The sequence below is a fragment of the Haliotis rubra genome, unplaced genomic scaffold (assembly GCF_003918875.1).
Source record: "Haliotis rubra isolate DU_JTF1 unplaced genomic scaffold, ASM391887v1 Scf244, whole genome shotgun sequence".
In the NCBI taxonomy this organism is placed as follows: Eukaryota; Metazoa; Mollusca; class Gastropoda; order Lepetellida; family Haliotidae; genus Haliotis; species Haliotis rubra.
The window spans coordinates 1,044,746-1,061,652 of NW_025766492.1; the positions used below are offsets into that span (position 1 = coordinate 1,044,746).

Here is a 16,907-nt window from a genome sequence, read left to right on the forward strand (position 1 = left end):
CTTTTTTATAATGTATTTATTGATGAAAAGCTGTATTATTGAATAGATATATAACTGATATTTCAGTTCAGTAAAATTAACTTATTGGCACTATCGCTCTGAGAGTTTGATCATTACAATCATGCAAGAAATTTCACAATAGATAGAACATAGATAAATATGTTATCTGAGAACTAAATACACTATTTGCTGACAATGCTGCGTGCAGCGTTAAACAACAAAGCGAGTGAGAGAGTTTGGTTTTACGCCGCTTTTAGCAATATTCCAGCAACATAACGGCGGGGGACACCAGAAATGGGCTTCACACATTGTACCCATGTGGGGAATCGAACCAGGGTCCTCGGCGTGACGATCCAACGCTTTACCCACTTGGCTACCCCACCGCCCCTAAACAACAAAGCAACCAACTAACCAAACCAATTAGTTCAAGAGGCCTTTGACCTTGTTTCCAACCCTATATGCTGGTACTGTGTATGGACCAAGGCTTATAATTAGAAACACCAGAAGCCGAAGTCTCACGACCTGGATTAGATCATAAATATTAACAATCCTTACAATTAAGAAAGGCAGACTTGTAAAGAATGTCTGATAGTAATATATATTACCGACAAAAGAACTGTCTGGAACATATACAGAGAACAACCTCTAGCTGTAATTACTTCCAATGAATGAAGCGTAACGTCGATTCTAGACATCACATGTCGTAGCTACAGAGTAAACTTAGGTTGTAATGGACATTATTAAAATTAGTCGTTATTAAAAACCCACATTTATTGTCACCCGCTCATAATGTTCTTCCTGATTATTAAATATTAAATTGAATAAAGTCAAACAGTAAAAACACTCTCTTAGACATACAATGTATTTGTAACATTTTGGATTCTAGTGATCACAATAATAAATTCATGAAGGGATATGGTTCGATTCACCAAATACGTGAATGACACCATTTGCTGTTTACCTGATCATAATAAAGGGTTTGTATGTCTAGTACAGTGACCAAAATGTATCCTGTATATGAATAATCCCAAGACTACTGCGTGGTGAGTGACTGATTGTTTCCATTGCTCCATAATAGTCATGGTAGTAGCGGACTTAGAAGAAGATTAGTTGGCCATATCATGATTGTCATCAAGGAATGTTCATGTATATTTGTACCAATGTTGAGTACAACCTTATAGTGTAACTGTACAGCTGTGCCATCGTAACATGCCCCTGATAAACTGATTGCTGATATCATGGCCTCTGTTACAAATACCCTGAGAACATTGTGAGCCGTGATGAACTGTGACTGTGTCTGGAGATTTGGACATAGAGGTGGGCCCATAGATCACATGAGACTATATCTAGACAGTGGACACTTGTGAGAGTGTTGTGTGGGACAGATCTCACCACAGTTGCTCACCTGGGTTTGTATGGGCTGAAAAATCCTGAAATTTCAACGTTTTATCCTAAAACCATCTAAATTCATTTTTGCCTTGAAGAGGCCCTATTTGGAAGTGAATTGCCTTGAAAAGGCCATAGTTTTAGCAATACATATCTAGTTATGATATTTTACAGGAAACTAATAAATAAAACAATACATGTACTTTGTAGTGGTTGTGTGTGTTAATTAATCTCCAATTGTGAAGCAAACTTTCCCAGGTAGGATGTAGGTAAGAGTAGTATAGGTCCCACATTCGACCAGCCTTGTGTTGATTCAACAATTTATGCTTAATATGTGTTTCTGTTGGGCCTAAAAATTATTAATTGGGTCTTGAAAATTACCTAAATGAGCCTTAAATTTTATGGCTGATAATGTGTACTTACCCTTCAGTCAGGCTATGGTATAGTGGTGTTCCGATGATCAAAAATAATCAAAAATCGATTGAAAGGATTAGAAATAATTATCGATTGTAAAAAACACATTTTCGATTGATCGGAATTTTGTTGTTTTTGTATAACACACTTGAATGAAGTAAACTAACCATTAAATTTGATATTCATGAACAGTGTAAAGCTATGCGCATTGTATTTATAGTTTCGTATTCATCAATACAGTAAATGTTACTGTAACCTGTCTATGAATACATTTTACATCTATTGGATGACAGTATTAGTTATAAAAAACATTAATTAGAAAACAATTGGGGAAAAACTCTTGATTTGATTTAAACATATTTTTTCAAGAGAATGGATTGGGTACAAGTTATGCCAACTTAGTGAAACCCTCTCCTATTTACAGTGCTTACATGCAAAAGTGAAACAATTATATGTACAGGGATAGAAAGATATATACAAAATGATATATACAATACAATGAATACATGAATTATTTAGATCATACACATTATATGAAAAACTCTTAAAATTGGTGATTACATTAAAAATGTTATAATCGATAATCGTTCACCACAAGTACTCTGATAATCGATAGTGGATTTGGTTTCCGATACCCAACACTACTGTGGTATGTATATCGTTTGTACTGGCTGTGCTATGTTCTATGGTACTTCTGTCTAGGACTGGCGTAGAACACCAGACTCAAGGTCCTATATCTGCATAAGTCTGTCTCCAAATGGTCCCTATTAGAACACAAGGGTTCAGATGAGGAAAACCCGTCCATCCTGTCCCCTGTTGTTCGGTATAAGAGCTTTAGAGCTCAGATGAGCAAGGCCTGTCCATTGTGCCCCCAATTGTTCAATGCTTAGAGTTCTTGGGCTCAGATGATCAAGACTTGTCCATCCTGTCCCCAGTTCCTCCATGCAAGGACCCTTGGATTCAGGTAAGGGAAGCCAGTTGATACTGTCTCCATTTCTCAGTGCAAGGTCACCCTTTCACACATACTGAAGTTAGTGTGTTTGTTTCAGAGTTCGACCCCTCAACCCCCAGGAAGTGTCCAGGCATGATGAGTTTGTTGCCAATTTTCCAGGAGAGGGGCGTGTTGCGGTAAGATGCATGGATTTGCTTGGTTTGCAGAAAGCTTTACTGGAAGATGGCATATTGCAGATAGACCACTGTTATTATTGTTTACTGTTTATTATTGATGGAAAATGTTTCCTTGGGAAGGACATTATTGCTGATGATTGTTTTAGACTGATGTACTTCCACATATATATATATAGATGAATTGCCACTCTGTTGGTTTAGTTGGATGTAAAAAAGGTTATTATGATGCAAGTAAATTATGCTTAGATGAACTTCTTTTTTCCAGATTGACAATTCAGGGACTGTGCGCAGCTTCTACTTCAATGCTGTGTTTGAGCCAGATGCGTCCCAGGAGGATTTGTTTGAACACTCTGGTATTACCCGACTTGTGGACATGGCTCTCAATGGGTGGGTACTCTCCGTTCCATTCTGATATGCAGTCCTGGTTCCATACCACACCAAAAGCTCTTAGCAGAAGTGTAATCTCATCAAACATATTGTTATAATCTCCATTCTATTGTCATAGGTATATTCTGGTTCCATACCCTACAAAAATTTGGACTTGCTCATAATAAGATTTCTTTTGAAGTTACAAAGATAGGTCACATTTAACTAATTTCAACCATACCTATGTATTTGATTATGTAAGAAGTCCCAAACTTGCAAATATGAGAAAGACAAGGAAGCCTTTTCAACGTGATGTCCGGTAATTTGTCACAATTTTCTAATTTCCAGTAGGCCAAAAAGTACCCTTTGTTAATCAGTTCAGTTTCAATGGGATCACATGAGTTTCAGCGTGTATCTTCCTGTCTGTGTGATCTTGTGTTCCCTGCCTGCAGGTATGCATGTACAGCCCTGGCGTTTGGTCAGACGGGGTCAGGCAAGACCCACACCATGACCGGCCCCCCACAACAGGTGAGTCTTCTGTCACCAACATTGAAACGGAATAATCATGCTTCTTATCAGCCTCTGCTTTATCCTCTCCTGTAGATCATAAACATTACCATGGCAATCATATTAAGGCATACCTTGTCTGCTCTGAATTAGTAGGGGCATGGGGTACCTTGTGGTTAAAGCTGTTGGCTCGTCATTACCCGTAGCATTGGGTACAATGTAAGCCCATTTCTGGTGTCCCCGCCGATGTTGCTGGAATATTGCTAAAAGCGGCGTAAAACCAAACTCAGTCCGTTAGTCAGTCTGAATTAGTAGCATTTAATGTAGAGACACTGCTCCTGAAAACTGGGAGTTTCTGGTTTCCAAGTATTTGAGAAATTATATGTTTTGATAAGTTATTAATAATTGATTTTGAATAACATGTTTTCAACACTACTGGACATTTTACTCTTTATTCTCCTCAATGGCAAATGAAAATGAAATGATACAGCATGTTTGTGCTGAGACAATATGTGTGACTCCCTACCCCCTTTAATCTCATGTGTACTTGCTGTCTGCTGCTTGCTTGTCAACCCAGAGAACTGAGAAAAATGGGGTGAGTCTGTGAAGGCATGTTGGTCCATATGGATGGCAATCACTGTCCTCATCACTTCTCTGCATCACTTCACTGTCACCACTGCCACTTCAGTATCACCAACACCTCTCTGCATCCTGCCATTGTCTACATCACCTCACCACTCCACACGGCTTCAGGGTCACCATTTGTCAACATCACCACTCACACTCCACACGGCTTCAGTGTCACCATCACCTCTCTGCATCCCGCCATTGTCAACATCACCATCAATTACCACCACACAACTTCATTCAGTGTCACCATCACCTCTCTGCATCACCGCATTCATTGTCAACATCTCACCACTCCACACTTCAGTGTCACACCTCACTGCTTCATTGTCACCATCACCACTCTGCATCCTGCATCCCGCCATTGTCAACATCACCATCACCACCACACACACTTCATTGCCCCAACACCTCTCTGCATCCCGCCATTGTCAACATCACAACATATCACCACTCCACACGGCTTCAGTGTCACATCACCTCTCTGCATCCGCCATTGTCAACATCACCACTCCACACAACTTCATTGCCCCAACACCTCTCTGCATCCGCCATTGTCAACATCACCATCACCACACACGGCTTCATTGTCACATCACCACCTCCCGCCATTGTCAACTGCATCACCCGGGCCATTGTCAACATCACCATCCCCGCCATTGTCAACATCATCACCACTCCACACAACTTCATTGTCCCCATTGTCACCTCTCTGCATCCCGCCATTGTCAACATCACCACTCACCACTCAACTTCATTGCACTTCAGTGTCACATCAGTGTCACTCTCTGCATCCCGCCATTGTCAACATCACCATCACCACACCACACGGCTTCAGTGTCACATCACCTCTCTCCGCATCCCGCCATTGTCAGTGTCACATCATCACTGCATCCTTGTCAACATCCACACGGCTTCAGTGTCACATCACCTCACTGCATCCCGCCATTGTCAACATCACCATCACCACTCCACACGGCTTCAGTGTCACCATCACCTCACTGCATCCCGCCATTGTCAACATCACCATCACCACTCCACTTCAGTGTCACACATCACCTCACTGCATCCCGCCATTGTCAACATCTCCATCACCACTCCACACGGCTTCATTGCCCCATCACCTCTGCATCTGCATCCGCCATTGTCAACATCATCACCACTCCACACAACTTCAGTGTCACCATCACCTCTCTGCATCCGCCATTGTCAACATCCCACCTACTGTCACGGCTTCATCACCACTCCACAAGACTTCATTGCAGTGTCACATCACCTCTCTGCATCCACTACTCCATCGCCATTGTCAACATCACCACTCCACTCCACACAACTTCAGTGTCACCATCACCTCTCTGCATCCCGCCATTGTCAACATCACCATCTCCCCACATATGTTTCACAACTTCATTGCCCAGTGCAACACCTCTCTGCATCCGCCATTGTCAACATCACCACTCCAATTCACTGTCACCTTCACCTTTCCATACCACATCATATCCTTATATCCTCTTCTCGTAACCCCTCTGGATCTCATCTCTTTGACACCTATCCTGACTAATTTACTTCACTAGTACACCTCTGGATCTCATCTCTTCCACACTAGCCTATACCTTACCACCTCCACCTTTCTCTTGCAAATGTGTAACACTGAGATGAGGGTAGAGTGGTTGGAGTTGTCTCCCATTAGTCATCTGGCGCACCACTTTAGCTGCATGATCACAACTCTGTTGTGAGGTTCTGGATTTTTATATATGAGTATAACTAATATCCTACACTCTACAAATTATGATGCATGTTTGCATGGGTTTTGAATAAGTATATGAACAATTAGGCTGTTCCATTCTCTCCAAGATACTCTCTGTCAAGAGTAACACTATATGGTTAACTATATGTATATAGACCTGTCAAAATCTGGGTTATAATTGGTCTTCAGCAACCCATGCTTGTTGTAAAAGGCGATTAATGGGATCGAGGGGTCAGGCTTGCTGACTTGGTTGACACATGTCATCGTATCCCTGTGAATTGTGTAGATTGATGGTCACGCTATTGATCACTGGATTGTCTGATCCAGACTCAATTATTTACAGATCGCTGCCACATAGATGGAATATTGCTGAGCACAGCGTTAAACTACAAACCAACTTGATTCTGTTATAACAAATGTATAGCAGGGATAGAAATGCATTTTTAAAGGGTGCCTTTGTGAAAGTAAGTGTGCCCATATCTTCTGATGATCCAGTTAAACTTAAACAATTATATCATTTCAATTTATTTCATAAATCAGTGAACATCATGTGCACCTGTAAACTTGAGAGCTGGATTTCCTGTACACTATCATGACTGCAAGAACAGTTCAGCATGATAACTTTGTAGTAGACTCATAAACTAACCCACAAGCTATGTTATCATTCAAAACAGAATTTACTCTATACTATAGGCACTGGCATTTAAAATGGCCACACCCATGTTAAGCTGCAAGACAGTTTGATCGGTTGCAAAAGTCATTTTGAATCATTTGAGTTGGTCAAATTTATTGCATTTGCCTTTAAATCAGTCATGGTGAGTATTATGTTGGTAATTTTAGTTGTTCTACCATGGCACGGAAATATTTTTCATCCATGCCATTTCAATAAAAAATGTATTTACTATGCCATGCCAGGCAAATTATGAACTTTTTTGATCCCTGTATAGTATTTGTATATCATATCGATAGCATTATCATGTTAGATTTGGGATTACACATTCATAGTAAAGTACCGATTGTGGTACTTTTGTGAGTTTAGTCCAGGGACGTAACAGTACTATCAGTTATGGGATATATATTTGTTTCCTTTGAGATTAACGAGTACGTAAAGCAGATGGCTGACAGTAGCAAGGTAACGTGTGACGTGTGTGTGTGTTAATGTAACAATGTGTGACAGTCCACCTCCACACATGATACACCTCAACAATTCCAAGTATACTCTTGAACAAAGTAGGGGTCCTTCATTTTTAATTTACGATTGAAAAATTGGAAGATCATGTATGAGTCAATCAATGTTGATATGATAATAACGAATGCTTTGAGAGTGCATCACCACTTGCACTTCCTTATGACCATAGTTGTTTGTACAGTAATTGCTCTTAAAAGATGATTGGTGTATGAGGTGAGATTTGCACGTGTATAATTTTCATTAAAAAAAAAATGGCTAGAAACAAACTTTAACGACTGTGTGATGCAAGATGATTATCAAAATTAATGGTCTACAGTGATTTATCGCCCTTCTTAAAACCGTCAAAATCCAGAATGACACCCCATGCATGTGTATGGGCTACTGCGTTGTGTTGCATCCCATGCATTGTGTGTAGTGGTGGTGATAAAGAGAAATGGTGGTGTGTTCATAAGATGTGTCAACACTTATACTTCCTATCTATGTTGTAGGTTCAGGTTCCCCTACTTTTTTGAGAGTATATTTAGCATCACATTAGGGCAAAACTATAAAAAATCATCTGCTAGCGTGCAAACATTTTGTTGACATTAGCTGAAGAATAAAATAAGAATTGTAAATCTTCAATAAAGCAAATCATTGTGCTGTTTGAAATATACCACTCAATATTGTTAAAGAATACCCATGATTATATGTCTGTGTGCTGTAATACAAACCAGATGTGACAGATTCACTATAGCCGAATGAATAAATTGGGCATTTTATACATGCTATCTACCTTTTTGAGGCAGAAGAGTTCAATTATAGGTACTGGCCGAGGTTGTTCAATTTTGTTTTGTTTCTCCTCCATGTTGTTTCTCCCCTATAATCAAAGTGGATGCTGTCATCCATGCGTCCATCTGTCCTTGCAAGATGTCATTTTTAGAGGAGTGGCTTTAATTTGTACAATATTTCTTCACAAAAAATTTGGCACATGAATTGGTCCATAACAGGTTCCTTTTGATAATTTGAGATTTGATAAAACAATGTTTGAGTTGCAATGGTAACCACAAACTGAGACTAAAAATGGAGTTAGTGAGCATTTCGAGAACAGATCTTTAAAGAGCATCAAGAGCATATTCCTTCACCAAACATGGTATGTAAGTAGGTCCACAGGGGCTTGTAACGCTAAAAACTGCCATCAAGGTATATACTGTCACTGATGGGGTCTTAGTACTATAATAATACTAAGACCCTGTCAGTGACAGTATATACCTTAATGGCAGTTTTTAGCGTTACAAGCCCCTGTGAATTGGTCTAGTGGTGAACCAGTTTCCTGTCAATAGTTTGCGATATTTTAGAAATATGTATTTCGAGATTCCATCACAGATTTCATAATATATTCATCACAAGTATTTACGACTGCAGAGAGACGGAAAAAAATCCAGTACTCTTCACTTTCAGATGAATAGGCATACATTTTCTTCCCTGTAAACCTACCAATAGAAACAATTTTATAATACAGTTTGCTTTAAGTTATGCTAATTCCTAACAACACTAATTGGCTGGCAAGGAGTCTATAAACACTGAAATAAACAGAGGGCCTAACAACAATCAGTGCTGAAATTGCCTTCAGTAACATAGTCCTCGGCTGTGTTCATCTAGCCCGTGTTGCAATCATATTCTGTTTTACGAGCTGCTGTAAGATTCTCCTGATAATGTTACTTTTTCTATACATATATTACACAATAACAGCTTATTCATCTAATTCTTATAACACTTATAACAAATCTATTCCAATTTTTCTGCATTTGTTTTTATATTTTAAATGTTCCCTGATCTCCCACAGTTTTCAGCCTAGTATCATTTTGTTTGGAATTGTTTGGTCAAGTTCAGTTTTTGAAGGGCATACTTTCTTTGGGATAGTTTATAAAATATTACATCTATTGGCGTAAACTGTGTATCATTATCGAGATATCAAATAATTATGAAATTAGACTTGTACTGAATATTTGCCATTGGGTATAACTCTAAATGAACATATTTTACTGAATGAACTGTCTCAGTCCCACAGTAATGATATTGCTGGAATATTGATAAAAGCAGCGTAAATGCCAACTCTCTCTCTCTCTCTCACACACACACACACACACACACTCACACACTCCAGTCCCAGAACAGCATTACTTTCCCTTCTGCCTAGCCCATTCTGCAAAAGTCTCACATGAAGCAAGTCTTGATTTCCTCATGTTCTGAATCTCCCATCTCACTGGGGCTTCTTTTCAGTTTAAAAGTAATTATTTGTTCTTATCAAAATTATATACATTTAGAGACTAAGCATTAGTCCATAGAGTCCTGAATGAACAGTCCAAAAGAGTTAGGAGACCCAATTTAACAATGTTTTCAGCACACACTCCAATTTATTTATGATTATTTAGGAGAGACAACCTCTCACCACCTGTGCCACTCTCTTGCTTGTACCTTGACTTAAATCATCACTTGTGTTGACCAGCATTTGGCGTTGGCACCATTCCGTAAAGCGATCGTAGTGATACTTCTGTCGTAAATCTATGTTGAAGTGTGTGAGGTACGATCACGTGAGCACTGCAATTGCTTTGTGGGATGGAAGTGTGGACCCCATTCTACAAGGTGATGTTAGTGCTGAGATGATCGTAAATCTGATACTTTAATATAGGCTTAAGATAGTTGTAGTGCTAATTCGCTTTTAGAAATGGGCCCCTTGTCTCCAATAGATTCACTGTCCGTTGTGCTGTTGCTGGACAACGTGTAGCAATGTAATTATCTCCCTTGGATTGTTGCTAGTTCCTGGATGGACTCAAACCTGACCCTAAGATGTTCGGACTGATCCAGAGGTCGTTCCGATACATGTTCCGGCAGCTGAAACAGTTGGGTGCTAACAAGATCATCCGGGCCTCTTACCTGGAGATTTACAATGAACAGGTGAGAACGTCCAGAATTGTGCATCTACAGACAACTGTTACTACTACGTAATATTTTTCACATGGTTATGAAACTTGCAAGAATTACCCCTTTTTAACAAGAGTGATTTAGTAAGAAGGGATAAACACCACTTTCAACAGTTTTCAAGTAAAACACAGCTTATAAACCTGATGAAAAGGATTTGAGATGTCTGAACTTCTTTTGGTTTCAGGTGATAGATCTCCTGAACCCCTCACATCGCCGCTACCTGTCTGTACGTTGGTCCAAGAACAAGGGCTTTTATGTGGAGAATCTCTTCAGTATGGAGTGTGAAACGCTCGATGACCTCATGGCTGTCCTTGAAGAAGGTGAGATGCTTGACTTTGTCCGTCTGCCTTGAATGTGTCTATCTATCGGTCTGTTTTCCTCTGTGGTTTCTATCTCTCTGTTAAGTTTGGAGCCCGAGTCAGATGACCTCATTACTGTCCATGAGCTCATACTTGTGGTGGTCCAATTAATTGAAATAATCGAAGATTGGTTGCAGTGACTAAACAACCAAGCAATCGAATATGTTTTCTAATAATCGAACAAAAACAATTTTGGAACACTGGTTTGCATCACCAAATTTTTCACAAGGTTGGTTTTGTCTGTGTGATTAAATTTACATTTCATTAGCACTACAAGCTCGTTCCATGTCATGATTGAATTAATGTTCCTAACATACTACAGTGCTTCAGCCAGGCAAGCACGCCAATGTGCCATTCACACTAAAAAATATGCAATGGCACTTTTTTTCAATGCTAGAGCACCCATTGGCACACCATTTAATATAATCCACAGGTCTTCTATACCATGGTTACCGTGAATGGCAAAAGTTGCAACTGCATTGGCACACATTTTAGTAGTTAAGGTGCCAGTTGGCAACACTCAAAAAAATTCTTACTGAAGCACTGTACTAATCCTTTAATTGCGTGAAATTTTGGAATGCATTTTGTGCAATTTGCAAAAAGACCCAAAGAACTACATGTTTTTTCTTTATTTTTGTGTGTGCATTAACAAAGGTAGCATGTACATTTGATAAATGACGCTAACCAATTATTTTCGATGATTGATCGGTTGTAATGGACCAATCATCAGTTATGATATTTTAACCAATTCCCAACACTAGCTCATAACAGCTAAATACAAGTTTTTTGCTATAATTTGATGCCCTATTGCAGATTGGAGTGAGTATGGTTTTGTGCCATTTCTTTACAATATTCCAGAAATACCATGGTGTGGGACACCAAAAAATGGGCGTTACATATTTTTTCCATGTGGGGAATCAAATCCAGGTCTTACACTGTAACACTAGCTTAGCAGCAGTAAACACATAAGGCATGACATTGCCAGATATAGTCTCTAACATCCATAGGCTGGAAGATGTAGGCAGAACAAGACAAATATCAACAAAGAAAAAATGAAATATGTTGTGTCACTGTGGTGTCAGTCGTTTAAAAGAAGGCATTACTGTAGCTTGTTTTTAAAACAGCATTAAAGTTGGTGTATGTTTCGTTAGTAATAGGACTATACACACACATTGTATCTTAACTGTATATTATTTGTATTTGTGCTTTACCTTGCTCCTCTATTCACTCTGTGTATTTGCTTCAGTGAACTTCTTCCCATCTGAAATTGCAAGACTATGGAAAGTGAGATTTGGCATGATGCTAATGAGGATGTCATACTTTTAGTGAGAGGATTTGTGTTATGTTATAGTCTTCAGCATTTATGCAAAACATAATTTTAACATTAATGCTGACAGCAACCTTTCTTTAATTATCAAAGGATGACTTTGTCCTGTTTGTTGATTTTTTTCTGATAACGAGCTACAGTGCTGTGGCAGTATCTTTACATGACAGTACTACTTTTCATAGGGAAATAACTTTAAAATTGCTAGTGTACTCCGGAACAGTGGCACATGTAAAATCACTTGTCCTGATAATTTTTTCACTATAGCGTCTGTTTTCTTGTTGATTTTTTGCATAAACAACATAATTAACATTGGAAAGTCAGCTGGACACCGGTACAGTGTGATATACAAATTTGCTTGCCCGACAGAAAAAAACACTGGACTCTGACGTCGGGCAATGGGTTATTTCCACCCCTGATACCCTATGTGATTACGACCAACTCTTCCATGAATCATACCCTATGTGATTACGACCAACTCTTCAATGAATCATACCCTATGTGATTACGACACTAACTCTACCATGACTATGTGATAACAGCCAACTCTACCATGAATCATAAATCATGACCCTATGTGATTACGACTAACTCTACCATGAATCATACCCTATGTGATAACAACCAACTCTTCCATGAATCATACCCTATGTGATAACAACCAACTCTACCATGAATCATACCCTATGTGATAACAACCAACTCTTCCATGAATCATACCCTATGTGATAACAACCAACTCTACCATGAATCATACCCTATGTGATAACAACCAACTCTTCCATGAATCATACCCTATGTGATAACAACCAACTCTACCATGAATCATACCCTATGTGATAACAACAAACTATTCCATGAATCATACCCTATGTGATAAACAAACTCTTCCACTCTACCATGAATCATACCCTATGAATCATAACAAACTCAACCATGAATCTACCATGAATCATACCCTATGTGATAACAACCAACTCTTCCATGAATCATACCCTATGTGATAACAACCAACTCTACCATGAATCATACCCTATGTGATACAGCCAACTCTATGTGATACCCTATGTGACCAACTCTACCATGAATCATACCCTATGTGATGATCTACCATGAATCATACCCTATGTGATAACAACCAACTCTTCCATGAATCATACCCTATGTGATTACAACCAACTCTACCATGAATCATACCCTATGTGATTACAACCAACTCTACCATGAATCATACCCTATGTGATTACAACCAACTCTACCATGAATCATGTGATTACCCTCTACCATGAATCATACCCTATGTGATTCTACGACCAACTCTACCATGAATCATACCCTATGTGATTACAACCAACTCTACCATGAATCATACCCTATGTGATAACAACCAACTCTACCATGAATCATACCCTATGTGATTACAACCAACTCTACCATGAATCATACCCTATGTGATTACAACCAACTCTACCATGAATCATACCCTATGTGATTACAACCAACTCTACCATGAATCATACCCTATGTGATTACGACCAACTCTACCATGAATCATACCCTATGTGATTACGACTAACTCTACCATGAATCATACCCTATGTGATTAACAACTCTACCATGAATCATACCCTATGTGATTATCATACCATGAATCATACCCTATGTGATTACAACCAACTCTTCCATGAATCATACCCTATGTGATTACAACCAACTCTTCCATGAATCATACCCTATGTGATTACGACCAACTCTACCATGAATCATACCCTATGTGATTACGACCTCTACCAACTCTACCATGAATCATACCATGAATCATATGTGATTACGACCAACTCTACCATCTACCCTATGAATCAACTCTACCATGAATCATACCCTATGTGATTACGACCAACTCTACCATGAATCATACCCTATGTGATTACGACTAACTCTACCATGAATCATACCCTATGTGATAACAACTAACTCTACCATGAATCATACCCTATGTGATTACAACCAACTCTACCATGAATCATACCCTATGTGATTACGACCAACTCTACCATGAATCATACCCTATGTGATAACGACCAACTCTACCATGAATCATACCCTATGTGATTACGACCAACTCTACCATGAATCATACCCTATGTGATTACGACCAACTCTACCATGAATCATACCCTATGTGATTACGACCAACTCTACCATGAATCATACCCTATGTGATTACATACTCTGTGTGATTCTCCAACCCATGAATCATACCCTATGATTACGATTACTCTACCATGAATCATACCCTATGTGATTACATATACCATGAATCATACCCTATGTGATTACAACTAACTCTACCATGAATCATACCCTATGTGATAACAACTAACTCTACCATGAATCATACCCTATGTGATTACGACTAACTCTACCATGAATCATACCCTATGTGATTACGACTAACTCTACCATGAATCATACCCTATGTGATATGTGATAACTAACTCTACCATGAATCATACCCTATGTGATTGACTAACTCTACCATGAATCATACCCTATGTGATTACTCACTAACTCTACCATGAATCATACCCTATGTGATTAACAACTAACTCTACCATGAATCATACCCTACTTGATTCTCCTCAACTCTGTGTGAATGTGTACCCAATGTCATTACTTTCAATTCTAGTTGCTACCATGGATTCTACCAGCATTTATACCTGCATGATTACTCTCAACTGTGGATAAGATACATACATTGTATGGTTACTCTCAACTCTACCTTGGATTTATACCAGACATGATTACTCTCAACTCTGTGTCACATTTCATGTGTATTACCAATCTACATTACTTTATAATTCTGTTGATACCATGTGGATAAGATACCATTGTATTTATCTCAACTCTACATGATTACTCTCAACTGTGGATAAGATACATACATTGTATGGTTACTCTCAACTCTACCTTGGATTTATACCCGACATGATTACTCTCAACTGTGGATAAGATACATACATTGTATGGTTACTCTCAACTCTACCTTGGATTTATACCCGACATGATTACTCTCAACTGTGGATAAGATACATACATTGTATGGTTACTCTCAACTCCACTTGGTTTCATACCCTGTGGGTTTACTCCCAACTCTACCCTTGTTCTATTCCCTGTGAGATTACTCCAGATTCTACTCAGATTATACCCTGTAGGATTTCTCACAACTATGCCCATGTGTTATCCCTGATGAGATTACTCTAAACTCTACCTGGACTATACCCTGTACGATTACTCTCAACACTACTAGGGTGTCATACACTGAGTGATTACTGACAACTATTCCTGTACTCATACCCTATGGGATTACTCTCAACCTTACGTAAGATTCATATGCTGTGTAAATTACTCCAAACTCTACCCCAAGTCCCACCCTGTATTCATTGCCCTACCCTAGACACATTGATTTCTCATCAAGTCTGTGAATTGATTGATGTGTCGCGTGTTAGCTTTCATTAAACACCCTCTTTCCTATCGGTCTCTTGGTCAATATCTCGAGCTGACACTTCAAGTGTTATTGCAGCTATTTATGACGGAGTGTTTGCTCATATGAGAGATTTCTACTGTAATCATACCCCTTCTTTTATTGGCTGTTCTCTGCCACAGGAATATGAATTTCGTCAGCATAATCCTTGTGGTAGTATTTACACTGTTAAGAGTTGTTCACATTAGAATGACATGAGTGGTATTGATATCGTGGCTAACTTCATTACGCTGGTATACTGATGTACATTTGGAACCAGAGGAGTAGTGGTGAGAATGGGGTGGGGATCGGGTAGGGTTTGGGGGGTGTTGTTTGGTGTTTTGGGTAGTTGTATGTGTTGAGGGGTGCATGGATGTACACTCCTCCTTCAGGCATAGTAAAACATATATACATAGGAAGAAACAAAACATTCCTATAATCACAAAAAAATCACAAATTTACGCAGAGTTTACTGAATTCCACCTATATCATGGAAGTTTATGTGCTGTTATGAAACAGTAATGATACCAGGTGTTTGTAAAAAAAAGGAAAGTGTATCCTGCCCCAATGGTGGCATCCATCACAAACACATGCACAGTAATGTCAATTGTTTAACTGAAAATATTACAGTTTTAAGGTTTATGGGTGATCAGGTACAATAAGTGAAAACATATCACAGCATTGGAACTAGATCAATTTTTGATATACTTTATAATACATACCAATACAAGTGTTCCCTCAGGACTAGTGGGGGCGGTGGGGTAGCCTAATGGTTAAAGCGTCCGCTCGTCACGCTGAAAACCCGGGTTCTATTCCAAGCATGGGTGCAATGTGTGAAGCCCATTTCTGGTGTCCCCCGCAGTGATATTGCTGGAATATTGCTAAAAGCGGCATAAAACCATACTTACTCATTCACTCATGACTTGTGTTGCTGAACTATGCAGACTGAGTACAAGACAGCTGATATTATTACTTCTCATACTGAAGGATAGCACAGTCAACAGTTACATATCGGTTGTCCAGTAGTCTAGTGTGACTGCAGATAAAGTGACCATTAGAGAGCTATTGAGATTAGTAGTGTTTGTGTGTCACCAACATACTCCAAACTCCAGATCAACCGTGATAGTTGTACCCATGCCGAGGCATGCCTGCCTCGACTTTACATACCAGACCAGGAATTACTGACTTTCACTTGATACATGAACTCAGTAAAGAGATTACTTCCTTCATCGAGTTTATGAAGTTACAAACTAATAACTTCTTCTCAGAGCCAGGTTTCTGCCTTAATGAGGCGCAAGTCTGAATTAATGTAATATTTTCTGTGTATACTGGACACTGCTTACAGAGGACAGTGAGTTTATAGTCCTGTCTGCCTT

At 39.1% G+C, this 16,907-nt stretch overlaps 1 protein-coding gene and 1 long non-coding RNA gene across 2 annotated transcripts in view; one reads left to right on the plus strand and one right to left on the minus strand.

The window, feature by feature from the left end:
- LOC124279006 (kinesin-like protein KIF12) overlaps positions 1-16,907 on the plus strand; it is a 98,354-nt gene that overhangs the window by 57,656 nt on the left and 23,791 nt on the right. Inside the window, 6 exon segments of the mRNA XM_046714802.1 lie at positions 2,850-2,928; positions 3,194-3,315; positions 3,747-3,822; positions 4,379-4,396; positions 10,161-10,298; positions 10,510-10,645. Of these exon segments, the coding sequence (XP_046570758.1) occupies positions 2,850-2,928; positions 3,194-3,315; positions 3,747-3,822; positions 4,379-4,396; positions 10,161-10,298; positions 10,510-10,645 (569 nt within the window).
- Positions 356-12,395, minus strand: LOC124279007. The gene is made up of 3 exons (XR_006899265.1): positions 12,182-12,395; positions 6,570-6,579; positions 356-368 (listed from the first exon to the last, which is right to left on the minus strand). It is a non-coding gene; the product is annotated as an uncharacterized LOC124279007 (long non-coding RNA).